Source organism: Psilocybe cubensis, chromosome 2 (genome assembly GCF_017499595.1).
Source record: "Psilocybe cubensis strain MGC-MH-2018 chromosome 2, whole genome shotgun sequence".
Lineage (NCBI taxonomy): Eukaryota > Fungi > Basidiomycota > Agaricomycetes > Agaricales > Agrocybaceae > Psilocybe > Psilocybe cubensis.
The window spans coordinates 833,008-851,862 of record NC_063000.1 but is presented as its reverse complement, the minus strand read 5'-3'; the positions used below and the strand labels follow the sequence as shown (position 1 = coordinate 851,862).

At 46.9% G+C, this 18,855-nt stretch overlaps 7 protein-coding genes across 7 annotated transcripts; 4 read left to right on the top strand and 3 right to left on the bottom strand.

Annotated features, from left to right (window-relative positions):
- Positions 1 to 45: 45 nt before the first annotated feature.
- JR316_0001772 (Minor extracellular protease vpr) lies at positions 46 to 3,737 on the top strand (the record flags this gene model as incomplete). Its single annotated transcript, XM_047887572.1, has 18 exons — positions 46 to 222; positions 279 to 386; positions 496 to 645; positions 712 to 767; positions 826 to 977; positions 1,033 to 1,052; positions 1,101 to 1,212; positions 1,270 to 1,427; positions 1,483 to 1,556; positions 1,610 to 1,826; positions 1,881 to 1,936; positions 1,993 to 2,068; positions 2,124 to 2,233; positions 2,288 to 2,662; positions 2,726 to 2,816; positions 2,872 to 3,245; positions 3,314 to 3,509; positions 3,564 to 3,737. 18 exons carry the CDS (start codon positions 46 to 48, stop codon positions 3,735 to 3,737), a joined length of 2,676 nt encoding a protein of 891 aa, XP_047752495.1.
- Positions 3,738 to 3,905: 168 nt separating this feature from the next.
- On the bottom strand, positions 3,906 to 5,579 carry JR316_0001771 (uncharacterized protein; the record flags this gene model as incomplete). The annotated part of the gene is made up of 3 exons (XM_047887571.1): positions 3,906 to 4,855; positions 4,919 to 5,353; positions 5,402 to 5,579. The coding sequence occupies 3 exons, from the start codon at positions 5,577 to 5,579 to the stop codon at positions 3,906 to 3,908; spliced, it is 1,563 nt and encodes a 520-aa protein (XP_047752494.1).
- A 1,321-nt stretch (positions 5,580 to 6,900) lies between these two features.
- Positions 6,901 to 7,269, bottom strand: JR316_0001770 (uncharacterized protein; the record flags this gene model as incomplete). Its single annotated transcript, XM_047887570.1, has 3 exons — positions 6,901 to 6,993; positions 7,066 to 7,174; positions 7,229 to 7,269. 3 exons carry the CDS (start codon positions 7,267 to 7,269, stop codon positions 6,901 to 6,903), a joined length of 243 nt encoding a protein of 80 aa, XP_047752493.1.
- Positions 7,270 to 7,695: 426 nt separating this feature from the next.
- JR316_0001769 (uncharacterized protein) lies at positions 7,696 to 10,869 on the top strand (the record flags this gene model as incomplete). The annotated part of the gene is made up of 4 exons (XM_047887569.1): positions 7,696 to 7,746; positions 8,575 to 10,449; positions 10,514 to 10,700; positions 10,772 to 10,869. The coding sequence occupies 4 exons, from the start codon at positions 7,696 to 7,698 to the stop codon at positions 10,867 to 10,869; spliced, it is 2,211 nt and encodes a 736-aa protein (XP_047752492.1).
- A 633-nt stretch (positions 10,870 to 11,502) lies between these two features.
- Positions 11,503 to 13,556, bottom strand: JR316_0001768 (uncharacterized protein; the record flags this gene model as incomplete). The annotated part of the gene is made up of 5 exons (XM_047887568.1): positions 11,503 to 11,850; positions 11,913 to 12,031; positions 12,087 to 12,686; positions 12,794 to 12,896; positions 12,951 to 13,556. The coding sequence occupies 5 exons, from the start codon at positions 13,554 to 13,556 to the stop codon at positions 11,503 to 11,505; spliced, it is 1,776 nt and encodes a 591-aa protein (XP_047752491.1).
- A 237-nt stretch (positions 13,557 to 13,793) lies between these two features.
- On the top strand, positions 13,794 to 14,665 carry JR316_0001767 (Ribonuclease P protein component 4; the record flags this gene model as incomplete). The annotated part of the gene is made up of 3 exons (XM_047887567.1): positions 13,794 to 14,134; positions 14,190 to 14,272; positions 14,325 to 14,665. The coding sequence occupies 3 exons, from the start codon at positions 13,794 to 13,796 to the stop codon at positions 14,663 to 14,665; spliced, it is 765 nt and encodes a 254-aa protein (XP_047752490.1).
- Positions 14,666 to 16,021: 1,356 nt separating this feature from the next.
- Positions 16,022 to 17,864, top strand: JR316_0001766 (uncharacterized protein; the record flags this gene model as incomplete). The annotated part of the gene is made up of 8 exons (XM_047887566.1): positions 16,022 to 16,074; positions 16,141 to 16,183; positions 16,241 to 16,358; positions 16,405 to 16,439; positions 16,501 to 16,574; positions 16,640 to 16,646; positions 16,710 to 17,116; positions 17,195 to 17,864. 8 exons carry the CDS (start codon positions 16,022 to 16,024, stop codon positions 17,862 to 17,864), a joined length of 1,407 nt encoding a protein of 468 aa, XP_047752489.1.
- Positions 17,865 to 18,855: the final 991 nt, after the last annotated feature.

Sequence of the window (18,855 nt, the reverse complement as noted above, 5' to 3'; positions counted from 1 at the left end):
TCATTTAACCCTTCGACATCTGTCGTGTCGGTATATCGTTGCAAGATGAAGTCAGCTTCCCTCTGGTCACTCCTTCCTTCGGTGCTACTCGCAACCTCCACAATCGCTGGCCTCTCTCTCGCCGATATCAAAAAGGTCACCACCCTTCCCAATGTCGCCAACAAGTTTATTGTCGAATTGGAAGACATTGCGAATATCCCAAACAAACGCTCCTTTCCACGCGTGTGTAAATCTCCCTGTAATTATTTGAATGCGTTTGATTGACGCAATTTTTATAGTCTTTAGACGCTATTTATTCATCTTTGAGGGAACGAAACGTAGAATTCGAAGTTACCAAAGAGTTCGACACGGAAGGCATTTTTGTTGGAGCATCTGTTGTTCTTAATGTATGCTTCATTTATTTGCATGATTAAATCACCACTAAACTATTTTCTCAGAATGCTGAGGTTAGGAACTTAACCGTCAAATTACAAACTTTGGTTTATTTTGTCGCAGGATGTTGCAGCTATCGAGAATACTCCTGGTATCAAAGCCATTCGCCCCGTCAGGTCGTTCAAGATACCCCAACTTGCCAAGAAGCATGTCCTGACTGGCAAGGACGACCCTCAACTCCCTCCTAATCCTCTCTCGACCCACCTTTTGACCGTCAGTGATTTGGGTTGTTTATTTATTTTTTCATCTAAACTCAACCATATTCCGTGGTGGTTCTAGGGAGTCGACAAACTACACGCTCAAGGAATCAAAGGAGCCGGTATCAAAATCGGAATGTAAGCTTCACATGTATGATTATCATGTGCAAGACGGTAGTAACTAATCTTCGCTTAGCCTTGACACCGGAATTGACTACAACCATCCCACTCTTGGAGGAGGTATTGGAAAGGACCGTCTGGTCATTGGAGGCTATGATTTCGTTGGGGATGAATATGATGGACGCAATACCCCTGTCCCCGACTCTGATCCTCTTGACGAATGCCAAGGTGCGCTAGTGTTGTTCTCATTTACTTTGGGATACCTTAGTTGATATATTTTAAGGCCACGGAACACACGTTGCTGTATGCACAATCCAAATCTCATAGCGTCTTATACTGACCTTCCTCTAGGGCATTATCTCCGCCCTGCCTGGAAATGATTTCAACATCGCTGGCGTTGCTTATGAAGCCAAAATAAACGCGTACAGAGTTTTTGGATGCGTTGGTTCTGTTACTGAAGATGGTCGGTGTTCTGTCTTGTTTAGCTTTTTGTTTTGACCTAAATTTTAAATTATAATAGTTCTCGTCGACGCTCTAATTCGGGGTTACAAGGATGGAAATGATGTTTTGAACTTGTCTCTGGGAGGGGCAGATGGCTGGGCTGCATCTTCAAGTGCTGTTGTTTCGAGCAGGTTGGCTAACCTTGGAATAATTGTTGCTATCGCAGCTGGAAATGATGTGCGTTACTTGCTTTCGACTACTATTTCATTAAGGTTTACTGTCACTGTTTTAGGGAGAAGAGGGATCATGGTACTCTTCCAGTCCTGGAAACGCCCACGACGCAATCTCAGTCGCAAGCATTGAGAAGTATATATTCCTCGCCTTGTTTCGCTGCCCTTAATCTGATCAATGTGTCAAAGCACCGTCGTACCCCTCCAAACCGCCACTGTCCACGGTGTAACCCATGATCCCATCACTTACTTTGCCACCCTTCCTTTTGCAGTTGACGGAATCCTGCCAGTGTATGCTACTTCCAACGACACAACGATCGCCGACGATGCCTGTACTCGTCTCCCCGATAGTACTCCTGATCTTTCTGATAAGATTGTGATTGTTCGTCGTGGAACATGCAGCTTTGTAAGAATAATTGCAAATTCGTATCTCTCTTATCTGACCTGGGATTTCACCTAGGTCCAAAAGTTGAACAATATCGCAGCCAAAGGAGCCAAAGTCGCGTTAATCTACGAGTATGTTTGAAAGTATTTTGGAAACCTTTATATTGGTGCTGATTCTTCTTTCTTAGTAATGGCACTGGCTTCGCTGGTATCTCCGTTGGCAACTTCAAAGCAACTCTTATTCAAGCCGCTGATGGAGAATTCGTGAGTACTATTGCCTTCCGTATATCAGGCATTGTTTTTGACTTTGGAAATTAAGCTCGTTCAACAATTTGCATCCGGAGTTCCAGTCGCATTGTCCTTCCCTCAATCCGGCGGTTCTATCAACTTCCCTAATGCTCGTGGAGGTCTTGTATCCACATTCTCTACGTGAGTAGTCATAGCATTGAAATTATTTCAACCGTACCCACCTTTTAATTCCAGATATGGTCCTTCCAACGACTTCCACTTCAAGCCTGCTATTGCTGCTCCTGGCGGAAACATTATCTCGACGATGCCTCTCGCACTCGGTGGCTTCGCTGTCCTTTCCGGAACGTCAATGGCTACTCCCTTCGTTGCTGGTGTCTCCGGTCTTCTCCTTTCTGCCAAAGGCAAATCGCCTGCCGTTGCAAAGTCTGCACGCACCTTGTTCGAGACCACCGCTAGCAAGGTTCCTTCCAGCCTCACTGATGGAGACCCTTGGCATACAGCCACTCAGACTGGTGCTGGACTGATTCAGGCCTATAACGCTATTCATGCTCAGACTATCGTGTCTCCTGGAGAACTCATTCTCAACGATACTGCCAACTTTAAGGGACTGTAAGCATAATTTGCGAAGTATATACTTCCCATCGATGTATTTCTGACCTTTACCTTTGTTAGCCATACTTTCACTGTAAGAAACACTGGAAAATCTGCTAAGCAGTACAGGTTGAACCATTCTCCTGCTGGTACCGCCTTGACTATTCGACCTGTAAGTCATTGTTCTCTGTCATGCTACCGCAGTCAATGATATATGTCGCATTTAGGGTACCATATTCCCTGCGACAGGTCCTGTACCCCTCTCAACCAAAGCTGCTAGCGTTTCCATCGTCCCATCATCCTTCACCCTCCGGCCCGGCCAAAGCCAAACCGTTATTGCCAGTTTCAGACCTCCCACCGGCCTTGATGCCTCGACCTACCCCGTATACAGTGGATTCATTGATGTCGTCAGTGGCTCTGAGAACTATCACGTTTCCTATCTTGGTCTCCTCGGAAGCTTGAAGAACAAACAAGTCGTTGATAACACCGACGCATTCTTTGGCTTCAAACTTCCTGCTGTCCTCGATGCTACAGGTGACATTCAAACTGCGGCGACTAATTATACTTTCGTCGATGGAGACTTCCCGTCTGTGTTGTGGCGGTTCGTATCTCACAGCTGAATTTACCTCAGATCCCATCTGATTGTAATATTTCTTTTTCTCTTTCCAGTCTTGTCTTCGGAACGCCTGCCTTGCGCATCGACCTTGTAGATCCTGCAATCAACCTTGTCCCCACTTTGGGCGCGCGTGGTTTCCGAGGTGGTCCCTTCTTCACTTTCCCCCACAAAAACAAAGCTGGCTCCTATGCCCGCGTCAAAGTCGTTGGTTCCCTTGCTTCCTTTGACTATATCACCCGCTTGAACGAGGTACGACTACCATATATTTCTCAGCTTTTTACAAAGTTTGATTTTTGCTTTCAGGGTTCGGACCCCTACAGTCTCCTTAACATCGAAGAACCCGTCTTCGCTAACGGAACGGCTGTGCCAAGCGGCGCGTACCGAATTCTCCTACGTGCCCTTAGGGTCACTGGTGATGCGACCAGGCAAGAGGACTACGAATCATGGTTGAGCCCTGTCATTGGCTTCCAGCCTTAATTTTATCTTATATATCTCTCAATTGTAACAAAAGAGTACCACTGTAACAAATAATTAATACGAGTAATTGCTTACCGTATTGCCACATGGTAATTGATCTGCGTGACGAAAGGTAGAATCGACTTATTAATAGCTGGGTTTCTGACCTCAGTAGAAGATCCTTCAGAATCAAGAGAGTGTGTATTCGGGGGGTAGTAATACAATATCACCTCCAGTAGAGTGAGACAATCTAATCCCACTATCTTCGTCTCTAAGCACAATTCTAGAAGCAGGAGAATTGTGTTGAGGTTCGTCGAAGGAGGTTCTTTGCACTGTGCTGCGGCTCGGCGACAGAGTGGGCCTCTGAAGCATAGGTGGGATGTCATCCTCGGTTTTGGATTGGGCCAACGTTTCAACGTGAATGGCTCTTGTCGCTTCTCTAGAATCTTCGCCCAGTTCTGTAGTAATTACAGATGGATTGTATGTATAGCGAGTTCTAGCTTTACGAGGTTGCTGAGTGTTGCCAATTACTGTCGGAGTCGGGCTGAGTTCAGTTTCTGGAGCTGCACGCGCTGATGACGAGTCATTGAGCTCTTTGCTGCCAGTGATGTCGTCCGTCGTAACTAAAAAGGGGGATGGCGGTGGTGGAACGTCATCGCATATTGAGCCGTCAATGTTGGAGATATAGCTGGCTTTAGAAGAACTAATTTTCCGGCGTCGAAGAATTAGAATCACCACAGATGCAACGATAAAGGCAAGGCTTCCCAGCGTCCCGCCTATAATGGGTGCGAGATCCTTCCGCGAGTTTGACGAGTTGGGTGAGGTCGAGGAGGTACTCGGAGAATCTAATGAAGGAACGGTGGAGCTGGAGGAGCTGTTTTGAATGACCACGTAATTAAGTGTCAGAGGGGTAGAATTATCTTCGACATCACCGTTGTATATGACCGTAAGCGTATGATGCCCATACGCAAACTTTGGAGTCTGAAAAAACAACACGTTGGTGTCAAGAATCTTCAGCGCCGGATTGCTTGCGTTAATGTTGAAAATGGTAGGCGTTTCGTCGTCTATTGCGTACGATGCTGTTGTAGCTTCTGTGGTAATACTCTGGTCCATATAACCAAACCACGAAAGAGAAGTCCCTTGAATTGTCGTCAACACACACCACATAAACTAGAAGTAAGTACTAAATTATGATTACTGACCTATGAACTGCATAGTAAATGTCGAATTTTTGACGTTCGTCCTGTTTCCGCCGGAGTTGAATTGAATCGGTCCATTAAAGCTAGGGGTCCATCCTGGTCCGAATCGCATGCGAGGGTCCGGTGGAGGTATCAGGGCTCTGGAGTTATTTACTTGTGTTGGTGTCAAGGCTCGATATTGGATCATATCAAACCAGAATGAGTGAGGATACGAATTGTGGTCGTTGTTGATCGGGTAAATGATGTTGACGATAATTGTATGTTCTTCATCATCTAGTGGGCGGTCTAGTATACAGAACTGTTGATTGTTTCCGACTTCACTGAAGCCCGTCGTAATGAAAATATTTTTAAGAAGAATGATGCATTGCACAGATGGGACTCCTGGGGTCGGGAGTGGAGAGGATTCATTGAGCGTTCCATAAAAAGCAACAAAAGTTCCTAAATTGCCTGTTAATAGATGATCACTACATAAAATGGAAATCTCACCGTTGAATGTAAATGTCAAACTGGCGTTTGACGACGTTCTATGCAATGTGCCTTCGAAAGGCCTGCCGGAGTGGCCCAACAAGTCAAACTCAGTGGTATTAGTGGAGGCCCAGGAGCCAGTATAGGTGATTAGATTTGTGTCGGTATCATCTACAACAATAATGGGAGGTTCTGACATCTATAAAGGCGAGAAGGAAAAAGAACAAACATGATTCCCGGACATATATTTTTGTTGGATCCTGGGAGGTGTGAGAAACCGATAGAACCGCGGGCGCATTGCGGTGACGTACTGTCGAAGCTCAGTTGGAACTCCGAGCTTCCAGTTTGCTCTTGATTCTTGGTGTCTTGTATTCTCCGAGTTTCATATCTTCGGATGGCCTGTGTCGATTCGATATGATATTCAATGCTCTGTGCTGAATTCTAGTCCGAGTCTCTCTATGATAACAGGATGTCATCACTACGCTGAACCGCGGACGTTCAAATTGTCAGCCGACAGTGCCGTGCACCAACTCTTGAATGTCAACCGTAGAACCTCTGAGATGAGTATTTTGTTTCCTTGCTAAGATAAGATACTCTCAAGCATTATATGCCTCTGGAATTCTTCTCGCGGGACAGATTACAACGTACCGATGGCCAAAGTTGTTATTTTTCAACTACAGCAAAATCTCAATCGTTTAGAACGCTGGCATCCCACTATGGCACCTCTTCCAAACTCAATGGCACATAGAGAGCTCTTATGGGAAACGGTGCCGCCTTTTTTATAAAGTACCACGAAGAAAGTGGTACCCGCAGTTTTATAGACGAGAGAAGGTCGTGGATGTTCTTAAACGCATCGACGCTGTCAACGTCAAGTTAATACCCTGTGGAAGGGGCGGCGTACGAATCTGCGATGGGACTAAAAACTGCTTATTTTATCATTGGTATTCAAGCAAAGTACATATTTGTTTATAATTGATTATCTCCCAATATTCCGTTTGGAAGCGACGACCGATAGAAAGTGCTGGCCATGCTCCATTATCCATCAGGCTCCATGTCTCGTTTTATTTCAATTTATTGGCGGTGTTTTTTTTTGGTCCTTTGGTCGTCTTTTTTGTTTTTTTTGGTGTTGTTTGGTTTTTGACTTTTTTTTTTTTTTTGATTTTTTTGACTCTTTTCTTCCCGGTTTGTGTTGTTTGTGTTTTTTGTTTGTTTGTTTTTTTGTTTTTTTTTGTTTTGTTTTTTGTTTTTTTGTCCTTGGTGTTTTCTCGGGTCTTCGGACGACGGTCACATAGAGGAGTTTTACACACAGCAACGCCACTTGGTGGACGATGCAAGTATGCACTTGATCATATGAGACTTTATCAGTGTCGTCACGGGGCACCTACTTCCGTGAGTAAGAAGGAGGGGGAATGGACATCTGGCGATTATCTATGAAGGTGCATTACAAGCAGGAAGATCGGCGTACCCCGCTCCCCAATGGCCGCACAGAGGCGGAGAAAGGGAAGGGAGAGGCCATTTATCTATGGACTTGCAAGCGATCCCAGGAAGATCGGCGTGACCAACCCAGCTCCAACGCCTCCGGACGGGCGCCCACCGAGGTTTGAGAATTGTAACTACAAAAGAAAAGATAACACTACTGAAAGGACATTAGCGACCCACGATACGTATACAAAAATGGAAAATACCAATAATGACCAAGATCGATGGTGGAATTGGAGGGCTTTGTCGAGCGATCTGATGTACACACGGGCGATAGCGCGCTCGTGTTCATGAGTGGGTTGAATACTGATGATACTATAGATCACATATGATCAGCATATGTACCAGTATTCATGTGCCAAAACATACCTCGACGAAAGTATAGAAAAGCGGTCAAGATCATTCTTCATGCCAATACACGAAGATATAGGTAGCGGCATAGACAGACGAGCCGACAATTCGACGCGTCGAAGGATCGATGAACGTGGATAGTAGATGTCCCATCAAAGAGAGACACGACTAAGCGCAAGTCATTAATTGATACAGTGGTAAAGATGAAGAGAGGGGCGCGTACATCGATGGAACTATCCGACGAGATCGACCACTCCCATTGTATAGCGGGAGGCAGCTGATGAAGGGCGTGGCAGCAGAGAGGAGGCCATCGACAGAAGAGTTACCCCAACGTTTCGACCAAGAGGAGGTCGCCGTGGAATGGGGGGACGAGCGAGATGGTGGTGGTTTGGGGAAGAAAGGAGTCGCGCGAGGGGACAGGTTTATATAGCCCTTCACTGGAATATGGTCTTGTTTGTAGGCAGTTTACGACCCAATTTCATGACATGCCCATCGCGTCCAATCGGCGACCTAGTCTGCGATGGAGTCCGCAGTGCGTGAGTGCTTTTTTCCTTCATTAAGGAGAAAGTGAGGCTCAAAGCTCGTTGAAATTTTTTTCCGTCTTATCGTTTCCAATCCGAGACAACAGACACCAGAAAACGAGGACGGAGGTATTTGAGCTCGTCCAGTCATGTCATCAGAAGCCTCGCGGACATTCAAAAGGCTTCCAGCAGGCTGGTAAGAGTGTGTGCACCAGTATCACCAGACAGGATTGACGTCAATGGACCTGATTCAATCAGAGTCGAGCCTCTAAAATCGATAAGAATCCCACAGATCTGGGAGAGAAAATCCCAATCGAGCGAATATGGGCGCCGAGAACCACCACAAATTTACCCGCGGTGTTGACAGAACAATAAGCTAGCAAAGATTTCTGGTTGAAAGACGTTGATCAGAACGGATCCTTACGAAGGACAGACCTGGTTTGAAGAAATAGTTGTGGACTCATGTTTGAGGGCAAACAAGTGTTGACCGGTAAGATCCGAGGCTGACTCAGCAACCTCTCCTCCACGGCTGCCAGCTCTCTGATTCCTTTCAACTTGAATCTCACATCATTTATTTTTATTCAAAAATAGGCGTTGCAATGGCGTTGATGAATGATGCACAGCTTATTGTTCTTGCGAATCTTGACATTACGACCCTTTCTACCTCTCAAAAAGGCATACCAAAGTTTCATCGCAGGTTGTAATTGTCTGTTGTCAACAGCATCCAGTTGGCAGAATCCAAATTCTTGCGACTGGATTCCCGACATCCGAATCGAATGATGCTCAAGCGGACGAGAGTAAAGTCACCATTAACCATCCTAGCATTGAGCTAATTTTCAGCAGCGATACGTCAGGAACAAATTCGAAAGTTTTGCCCGAGTTATCTATCGCGTAAAGCAGCGCAGCCTCGCAGCATTCTCGAAAACGAAGCTTTCCAGGACGTCTGAACCTGTTCACAATTCTACTCAGCTTTCACTTCGCTCGCCAGAAACCGTGTTGATATTATCTCTCCCTGGTACTTCAGAATCGGGGGTACTTGTCCCACCCTGTCCTCATCTCTTCTGTTCAAACGAAGCCCCGACGGACGACGAAGCGAAACTTATTATAGATGCAATCAAACGAGCTGAAGAGGAAGCATCACGGCTGAATTCTATTCTTTTGAGAAAGCAGAAATTCAGCGACCATTGTAAACGAAATGGACGTGGTTGGGAACGTGCGGTAACGCATACAATTGACGAAGTCAACAACTTTATTCGCCTACACCGAGGACTCTTGTCACTTCTCCGTCAACTTCCTGTCGAGATTCTTCAAGACATATTCCTCATTCATGTTATAGACAGCATAAATCCCGATTACAATGGCTATTTTAGCAAACATCCGGCTCTGGCTGTTTCCCAAACTTGCCGTTCATGGCGTAATGTGGCTTTGAATTTCCCTTCGCTTTGGAGTCGTCTTCCGCCTATCCGCATCCAACGATCGCGTTCCAAGACGGACACACAAATAGAAATTCTCGCTGATTTCTTAAGGCGCTCGATCGGATCTACCCTGCATTTATGCTTGAATACAGCTAACTTCATTCCAAAATCGGCAGATCTACAGTTCAACCACCCCACTGTGAACTTGCTCTGTCAACATGCAGAGCGATGGACGACGTTTACGCTCTTCGCGTCTCATCTTACTTTTCCTAATCTGCGGACAATTAAAGGCCGACTCAATGCGCTCAAAGGCCTAGGCCTCTTCGTGTCATCAATCGGGTCCTCCATGGTCCCTGGACAAATTATAGATTTCTTTGAAGAGGCACCCTTACTAACAGTTGTCGACATCGGGACACCCTTCTCAAGGGCGGTTTCCCTTCCATTCTCACAACTTAAACATTACAAAGAATACGTCACGTCACTACAAGAATGCCAAATCGAGAAGGCCATCGCATCTCCAGTACTACAGACGCTCACTATGAAAACACGCAATGAAGCATATGTGTTTCCGAAATCTACACTGTCCAACCTCGTACGGCTTTACGCAGAATTTTGTTTTACTCCGCATCTCAACGACGATGTTGTCCTTTGCCTTGGAAATCTTACCCTGCCCGCTATTCGAGAAATTCGTCTGCTTTCCCGTAGCGATAATATGACTCCCTCATTGCTACGCTTGCTCCGAAATTCATCACCATGCCTCTCTCTCAAAACACTGGTGTTCAGGTTCTGGTTTATCAACGAAGGAGATTTGACAGCAATTCTTAAGTTAACACCGTCCTTGGTTCATCTAAGTTGCACCGCCCCGGCCACATCTGACATTGATTTCGTCAACATCGCTGATGTCACGCTTGTTCCAAAACTGGAGAGGTGCGATTTCATCTGGCCAGACGAACTTAGTGCATCTATACCACATGCAATCAATATACTTTGCGACTCCCGATGTGAGCCACTAATTATCAACCCGGCTCCCTTTCTTCGCCTTAACAAGCTTACACTGAGTTTTACTGGGCTTGAGGGCTCTTTGTTACAGCAGCAGCTCAATCGTTTAGAAGGCTGGCATCCCACTGTGACCTCTTATACACTCAATGCCCTCAAGGAACAGCTTTTGGAAAGGCTGCCGACTTTATTATACCTTGGGTACCGCGAAGAAACTGACATCCGGAGTCTTGGCGAAAACGAGAAAGTCGCAAAACTTCTTGCTCTGATCAACACTGTCATGGTCAACGAAGCAATGGATATTTACGTGCGTAACCTCTATTTTTTGTCATCTTTGATGCGGGGTTGTAGTTGATAGGCAATGACTTTAGTCCTCAGGAATCATTCTTGTGCTTGACAAAATTGCAACATCGCAATACCCTAGCACAAAGAACGTTGCGTTGGCCAAAACGATCCTTGAAAAATGGAAACCGATGACGGAAGACCCTGAGAATCTTTTACGACGCCGTTGGGCATATCATGGATACAGAACTTTAGAATACATTCCTATCGACAGCGGTAAGGGCATCTGTCATTTATAGCTATACTAGTTGGCTAATCTAGTCGCTTATTCTTTTCTTTGGCTGCAGAGCTACGGACGACTTCTCCTACAGACATCATTCGGGGTGTTGCTGATGAACAAATTAACTGGTTCGATTTTGAACGAATTCAAGTTGGGAGCCTTTGAAAAGTTTCGGGATAATGATTTATGAAAGCTCCCAACCCATTCTCAATGTAATTTCTTGTCAGCCCTGCGTTATTTATTTTGCTTTGCGAACATTCCGTTGTGGCATCACCTCTTTGAGTGACAATGACATCCGAGTCGCTACCTTACATCTCCTCTTCTAATCCAACCCAAATTTAACTGTGGCAATTTTTCAGCCTTCAAGTTGTTACGAGTTATCAGCGTTGGCCTGGGAAATGTATTCTTGGCCGCACATATTAGAAGAAGTAATAACCGCTCGTTTTTTAGACATACAAGATCGAACAGTCAAAATAGATACCGGCAAACCTGTCCCGATGCGAATGAGATCCTACAACAACAATTGGGTTAACTGTGTTAGACGTATCGTTAAAAGTTGTAAAAGAAATTCATAGAAATGATAACTGACTTCATGCACGCTCACGCCGAGCATCACCAAAGAATTGGAATACCAAGCAAACAGCGGAGTGCGATGGCACGATGGTGGCATTCTCATTCCTGTAGAATTAACGCCGTCGTTCGAGATGACGCGGTCATCCACCATGACCTAGATATAATACAAAACTGGAAGCCAGACTGGCCACTCCAACAAAGCCGCCTTCCACACCGCTCACTTTGCTACTCGCGACCACCTTTTCCACCTCCCATTTCGCTCCTTGCCCTTTGCACCTCCAACCGCTCCAGAACAGCTTTATGCAGACTGGAGGTTGCCTTCCTCTGCTTTGGACCCACAGATCCAGAAGCCGGCGCATTGGTAGAAGTAGCCGCCGATGCCGATGCCGATCCTAAGATATTCGACCCTGAGGGACTGGACGTCGGCGCGCTAGATACATTGGTCTGAGGGGTATGAGATGAATATGACGCGCCCGTTGTGGCTGGCGGAACAGCTGGTGTCGCGCTGGTGCTAGCGAATGTGCGTAAATGTGTAGGGACGATGATGGGTGTAGCGCGCGGAGGTGGTGGCCACTATCACATATTGATAATGAGCATCTATTCGACAAAAGCAGGGGAGGGAGACCGAAACATACCCCACGATTAGGTTGGTTGAAATGCAGAGCCGCCCACGGTGGATATTCCTTTTCCAATTTGATGATATGGTCTTCAATGAATTTCAGCCGCGCCATGAGTGTGCGTGGTGGAGTCGGGACTAAGGCCAAGCTTTGAGTTAGTTGTGCAAGGGGTAAAGAACTAGAGGGGCCTACCGTATCGTAATGCGAGATGGGTTTCTACATTGTTGAGGCGATTGTCCAAGCCTGGATACCTCTCAGATGTGGCCGCCGAAGCTCCATCTTCATCCAGGTCTTGCGGTGCTAGTTGAACCACTTCTTTATCTTTATCCTTCTCCTTCTCCTTCCCTTTGCGTATTTTTGATTTGGACGTTTTTGCTTGTGATTCTTCGCCTTCAGATTCAACAGCAAGCTTTCGTTTTCTCTGGGAATGCGTCACAAGGGGTGCGACATCTCCGGTAGGAGGCACGACGCTCGCCAACGATGTAACACCGGCAGCCAAAGAACCAGAGCCAGGCGCAACCGACTCATTCAGATTCTTGGTCGTGCTGAGCAACGGCCCCTCCCCATACTTCGCGATATCATACTTGATTTGCTTGTCCCTATCAATCGGCTTCGCATCGACGCGCGCACACGACGGGATGGCGACACTCCCAGCTTCGGCGGTCCTCTGCTCGCGCCGCTTCTCCGCAAGCGTTTTAAGGAATTCTGCACGGTTGGATGCGTCGTTCCGCGCGCGCGTGCGTGCGAGGAACTGGGAGATGGACTTGTTGATCTGAGGTGGGGCACGCAAGGCTGGTGAGTTGAGATTGTATTGAGGGGTAAGAAGGTGATTTTGAGTCTTACTGATGATTGTATTTTTGGGACTGTGCCGTTAGACGTTTTGATGTACTCAAGCTTACGCTCGTTTAATGAAGTGTCTTCGGTACTGGTGATATCCACTGGAGGGTCGCGGTCGTTAGTAGCTTTCTGATCGAACGAAGCTGAGGTCTGAAGGAGTACAGCCTATTTCATGCGTTAATAGATCCGGAAAAACCCAGGGGCAAGCCACAAACGCACCTGCAAACCGTCCACCATCTCCTTCAACGCCTCCGCCATTACTGTCCGCTCCCAATCAGGATTGAGAACCAGCATATCATTCTCAAAACCCTTCAACGCCTCCGTCATCTTGGTTTTCAGTAGGAACTCTCTGACGACCTGATCCCAATTTTTATATGTTTTAGGATCCAGAGGTTTAGGCGCTTGGGATGTAACTGAAGAAGGTTGCGCTTGCGCTTCCACATGCTTCTGAGGTTGGGGCTGCGGCGTTTTAGCTGTAGCCGGACGCGCTGGGAAGGGCATAGAGTTGGAAAAAGCTCTTTGCGGGCCCGGATTATATGTAGTCTGCAGCATAGGAGCGTACGGGTTCGAGTTGGTCATGGGTAACACTGGGCTCCTCGACGGAGGCAGAACTCCAGCAGCCGTGGATGTAGACACAGGCCCGACATAAGAGCGAAATAGGTTCTTCTGTGCATCTGTAAATACATCCGCCTGAGGAACAGGAGGTGGAGGAGGAGGCGCGTAAGTGTTAGAGGGCCTTGGAACCGGAGGCGGTTGGTTCAGCGGTGCAAATTGTGCAGGCGATTTCGATGAGCTCGCTTCTGAAGACGGAGGGCCTTGTGTCATGATAATGTCATCCCGCGATGCTTTTGAGCGGGTCTGAAAGTTTTAAAAAATCGTTTTAATTGGTGCGGGTGAGTGTGCGAAGGAAGAGCGAGCAAAAAATAAAATGTCGAGACAGGGCCAAAACCGCATTTGGACATCGTCGGCACCGACGGCGACAACGTGCTCGCTGTTCCGTCCTCCCTCATTTCCTTTCAACCATCATCAAACCACAATCACAATTACAATTCCTTAATCGGGATGGCAAAGAAACAGAAAGACGAAACGACGAATGTGAACGCTACTGCGAACCGGGACATCGTTCAGAGACTCAATTTTCTTTATCAAGCTAGCATATATCTGCAATCTGTAGCTCCTGGTCCATCTAACAAAGGCAAGGCACGGGAGGACGGTAGATCCGTGGACGCTATGAACGTCGACGAGCCTCCCCAGGTCAATACGGAATCCACTTCGCAAACAGCTCGAAAAGCATCACAAAAGGCTCGCAAACGGAAAGTGGGGGCTAAAAAAACCACTGCAGATCTTGCGAGAAGTTACGTGAAATGTATGCGCGTGGTCGGGCAGAAAACCACAGTCAAAATGTATGTGTTTGTCTGCTAGTATCTGCCTGGATTAAATTAATTTTGGTGATTGTAGAGACCCGTCTTTAAAGCGTTCTCTGTGTTCAGGATGCAGCTCAACTCTCGTTCCAGGTTCTAATGCGTCAATACGCGTCAAAAGTGAGATTGTTTATAAATGTGCTACTAGTTCTCAACCTCAGAACTACCTTAGGTTCCTCTAGTCAAGGCAATATCCTGACGTACACCTGCCTTCACTGCGGAGCGTCTAAACGGATACCTGCGCCTCCGAATGGTGCCATCGCTAGTCCTTCGCAAAACTCCAGTGCAACTCCAAATGTTGCGCTTGATATGGATACATCTGCAACGATAGAGTCTAATGTTGTACCGCCAGTATCTCTCGAAAGGCCTCCGCAAATTTCTAACAAGAAGAAACCGCGCCGATCTCGGGCCCTACCCCTTTTTGCGCGTCCTGATGCCGGACATGTCACTTTCCGAGGCAATGAACGCCTACCTCTGGATGAGAAAACCGGCTTTGGTGTCCTGCTCGGCTAAATTTTAGCCTCATAAACCTCCTCCATACTCAGCCCTGGCTAGTAGTTCCTCATAGGTGGACCTCGGGTTCATATTCCAATTGACCAGCGCCATTTTCGATGGGGATTCAACGTCAACGTCCGCACGTCTATCAAATGTCATTATTTTATGAAGCTATTCTGAAGCTGAAAATACAATTCCGACTTCAATCGTGCACTATTGCGCGAACTCTTGCAACCTATACTACGCCGCTCGACGAGCACCCAGGCTAAGAAGGTTGGAAGTTTTTCCACTCAAAACATTTGGTGTCGAGTTCGCCAAACCTCAAGGTTCACAGCCACACCACCCCTTCGGCTGAGCATATTTTTAGAAAAACGCTAGCTCTTTCAGGAGGTTGACGAGCGCTTAGCTTCAAAAGCACTTGTGGTGACTCTTGACTTGGTGACGATCCAAGATTACAATCCATAGCGCCTATTCAACAAACCCTGAAAATACGGATGTGCAAGTCATCTGAACAAACGGATAATTAAGCAGATTGGCAATAAGCATTGTACTACTATGTAGTAAAGCAGTGTAATAATCTGAGGGCGCTTCTCCTTTCAGTTTTATGGGATTTGGAGCTTTTATCCTCGATTTGATTCGCCTGATGTTTGCTGATATGTGGAGGTCAAGACGCCAAGATGCACAATGGCACGCATCGGAATCCATGGAGGATTCCTGGATTCCTAAGTATCGAAAAGCTTCAATACATCGCCTTGCAGCTTCAATAAGCAAATGCCGTAGTCAAAGTGTCGTCGATAGCGGATTTCAGCCCAAAATGGGTGGCATGCGTGACAATCGTGGCAAGGATTCGGTCAACCGGGGTCTTGACTTGGTCTTGACCTTGAGCTTGAACTTTTACTCCACTTGAAGTCGCAGAAAATCATTGTACACAAAGCTCAACTAAATGCTCTGAAAAGCTTTCTAGACCTCTCGACGACATTCAGAGCTCCTATAGCACAAATGATTCCCAAATACACTACCAAACGGCCTGATCCGGAGCCCACTTATCTCTATCCTCGCACATGGTCCAGGACCTTTCCAACTCTATTGAGCAGCCCGCTTTATATCCCCGTCCAGCACTCGTGTTGCTGTGCACAAGTCACAATATTGCTTGCTGAAAGACCCTGAAAAGCCAGACCGGTGCCTGTCTACGTCAAGGCTTTTCGGAATCAACTAGCGATGTTCCTGACTGGCAATCATCTGTTCTCGGTGGGACGTCGGTTGACAAGCCATATATAACGGAATGGTATTGACACGAGGCGCCCGAATACGCTGTACACCCCACCTTCTTCCTCTTCCTCGTTCTTTTACCACGCATCCGAGGAATCAGGCGAGATGTTTTCCTTCAATGAGCGGCTGGGGGTCTTCCTTACCGTTGAAGCATCTTTGTGCGTCTATTTGTATCGTTATGATTAATACCATGTCCAAAGCGCTAATCATCACCATTTTCATAGTCTGTCTTTAGTGGCAGTAGCATCTATCCTTTGCTTCGTTATTGTACATGTTTTCCCCTCGTCTATTTCAAGTATTCTGGCTAAACTGTGTGTTTTTTAGTATAAATGGCTGAGGAGGACAGTAACCACTTGGGGAAAATCTGTGGTGCTCAGCAAAGATGCGACGGACTCGAGCTTGTTCCTAAACCTGATGTTCGCGGACATGATTCAGGCTATCGGTATGTACCTTCAACATTTTGCACAATAAAATTCAACTTTTACTAGGTAACATGCCCAGCATCAGATGGATGGAAGATGGCGTATGTAGGCTTCGCAGTGCTATCAAAATCAACGGTATTGATTGGCATTTTGGGATATCAGTTCATCACAGAGGGTCAACTTTGTACTGCGCAAGCTGCTGTTAAGCAGGTTGGGATAGTGGGGGTGGCTCTAACGTGAGTATCAATGCATACGTTCAAAGTCACTCGCAGCGCTAACTAGCATCCTATCTCCCCAACAGTTCCCTCGTACGTCCCATCAATACACGTTCCCCCGTCCCCCAAAATAAAAACTAAACGATTCGAATCCAGGCTATCGGTGTTCAAACTTTCTCCATCCTCGTCCTCCGCTGGCGCGCGCCAAAGCACATATCCAAGCTCCTCGTTGTAGGCATCTGGATTTTTGCTGGGCTCGTCATCGGTATCCCCAATGCTGTCCACCGCAACACTGTGTACTACGGCAACACAGGCTACTGGTGCTGGATTCTACAAGAATTCAAGACTGAGCAAATTGTGACTGAGTACTTGTGGGTTTGGTCTGCGGGGATCCTGATGGTCATTTTGTATGGGATCATGTTTGTGGTGATGCGGGGTTGGGTGATCTTGGATGATGAAGGTGTGCATTGGTATAGGAACTATAGGCCGCAGCATGCAAATTTGGCAGTGCCGGAGACAGAGGAAGATAAGGTGTCGAAGGAGATTGCAAATCTGATGCTCTTGTGAGTACATCGTCCAGTTCCCAAGTTACACTGTCTTTGTCATTTTACATTCTGTTAACATGTTTGTTGCATCCGCAGCTACCCAGCTGTATATGTCTTTTGCGTCTTTCCCAATAGTCTGTCGCGATGGCTATACTTCTCAGGATTCCAAACCCCGTACCAATTCACGCTGTTCGCATCAACACTCTTCGCCCTCTCGGGCCTCTTCAACGTCATCCTTTTCTTCTCCACCCGCCCAGACCTCGTCAAAGGACCAAATGTCATCATTGAGTCCGAGGCGCTGCCACTACACCAACACCACCGCAAAGACTCCTCATCCATCTCCGTCTCGCGTCTCGACGCAACGGGTGGCGGGAACAGCAGCAAGCTGGGGCGTCTCCCTGAACGGAACTACGCGTACAACTATAGCGATAACACGACGATGGCGAACACGGAGCCGTGGCCTTCGTCAGCTGTCAGCGGGCAAAGCTACACTGATGCGCTTATCAGCAACACGTCGCCGCCCCCACTGCCACCGCCGTCGGGGCTGCATTCGAGTTATGATAATTATAGTTATGCGCATTCGAGTGGTGGTGGTGCGGGGGGAGAGGCGGTGTATTCGTCGCCGACGGCGTTTAATGGCGCGTTGGCACTCCCGGCGCATGCGAGGACTAATAGTTACCGCTCTGATGAGCTCAAGCGGTCGAAGGAGTCTGCGTCGCTGATGGAGGAGGAGGAGGAGGACTATGGGTGGCTTCCTGGGGCTTAGGATCTGTAGTGGGTTTAGTTAGTTCTGGTGTTGGACAGCATTTTACGAGTATTTAGTTTGTTGTGTATCTATGTGCGTTGTAATGTTATTGTAGAGTCATGAGTAACCCTGCAATGAGGACCTTGCGGTGGTCGTGTGTTTATGTACCTGTAAAAGGTTAGATCTTTCGAGGTGGTTTATTCAACATCCACAATGACACCGGCGCTCTTCTGTACATGACTTGCATTATTTTCCAAGGTTTACAACCGGCGTCGAGTTTGACCCTCCCCTCACATATCCAAGAAAAGAAAACTCAAACGAAGTGTCATTGGTGGTTATTCTTGATACCTACCACAGTACCACTACAGAACAAAAGTCCTTGGATAGTTGACATGATCTATGGATCAAGATGCAAGAATAACTGACTTTCTGCTTTAGCCTCTGATTGAATTAGGATTTAACCGTGACTGATTTTGTAGTTTGTAAGTATAGCCTATGGCTCCACAAGCTGATACGGAGAAGAAGCCTGGGGGACGTACGTCGAATTCATGGCCCGGAGGTAATCTATTTATAGAACGGTGGTTTATTTTTGGGTTGCATGTGTTTTTCTAGTTGTGCCGGACTGTGAAATTATGTCTTACTACGAAGGAGCAGTCGGTTAGTTGCTCTGCTTAGAGTGTGCATGGCGAGTAGTTTGTAGTGTCTGTGAGCTTGAGACAAGACGAGATTTGATTATATTATTTATTTTTGAAGTGTCATTTATTTGACAAGGCGATTTGACTCCGATTTGGTGTTGAACTTGGACAATGAGAGGAGGAACGGTGTGGAATTGTCTGGCACGCCCACGGCAGTGCAATGCAATGCACTGCCAGTGCGACTACGCATTAGCTGTAGTCTAGGCTAGGCAGAAATTGTTATCATCCTGTCATTATAAACTGACAGTGACAAGCTATATACCCCATGTCATGTCTCTGTGCTGGCAAACATTCATCCCCGCAAGAGACTCGAGCTC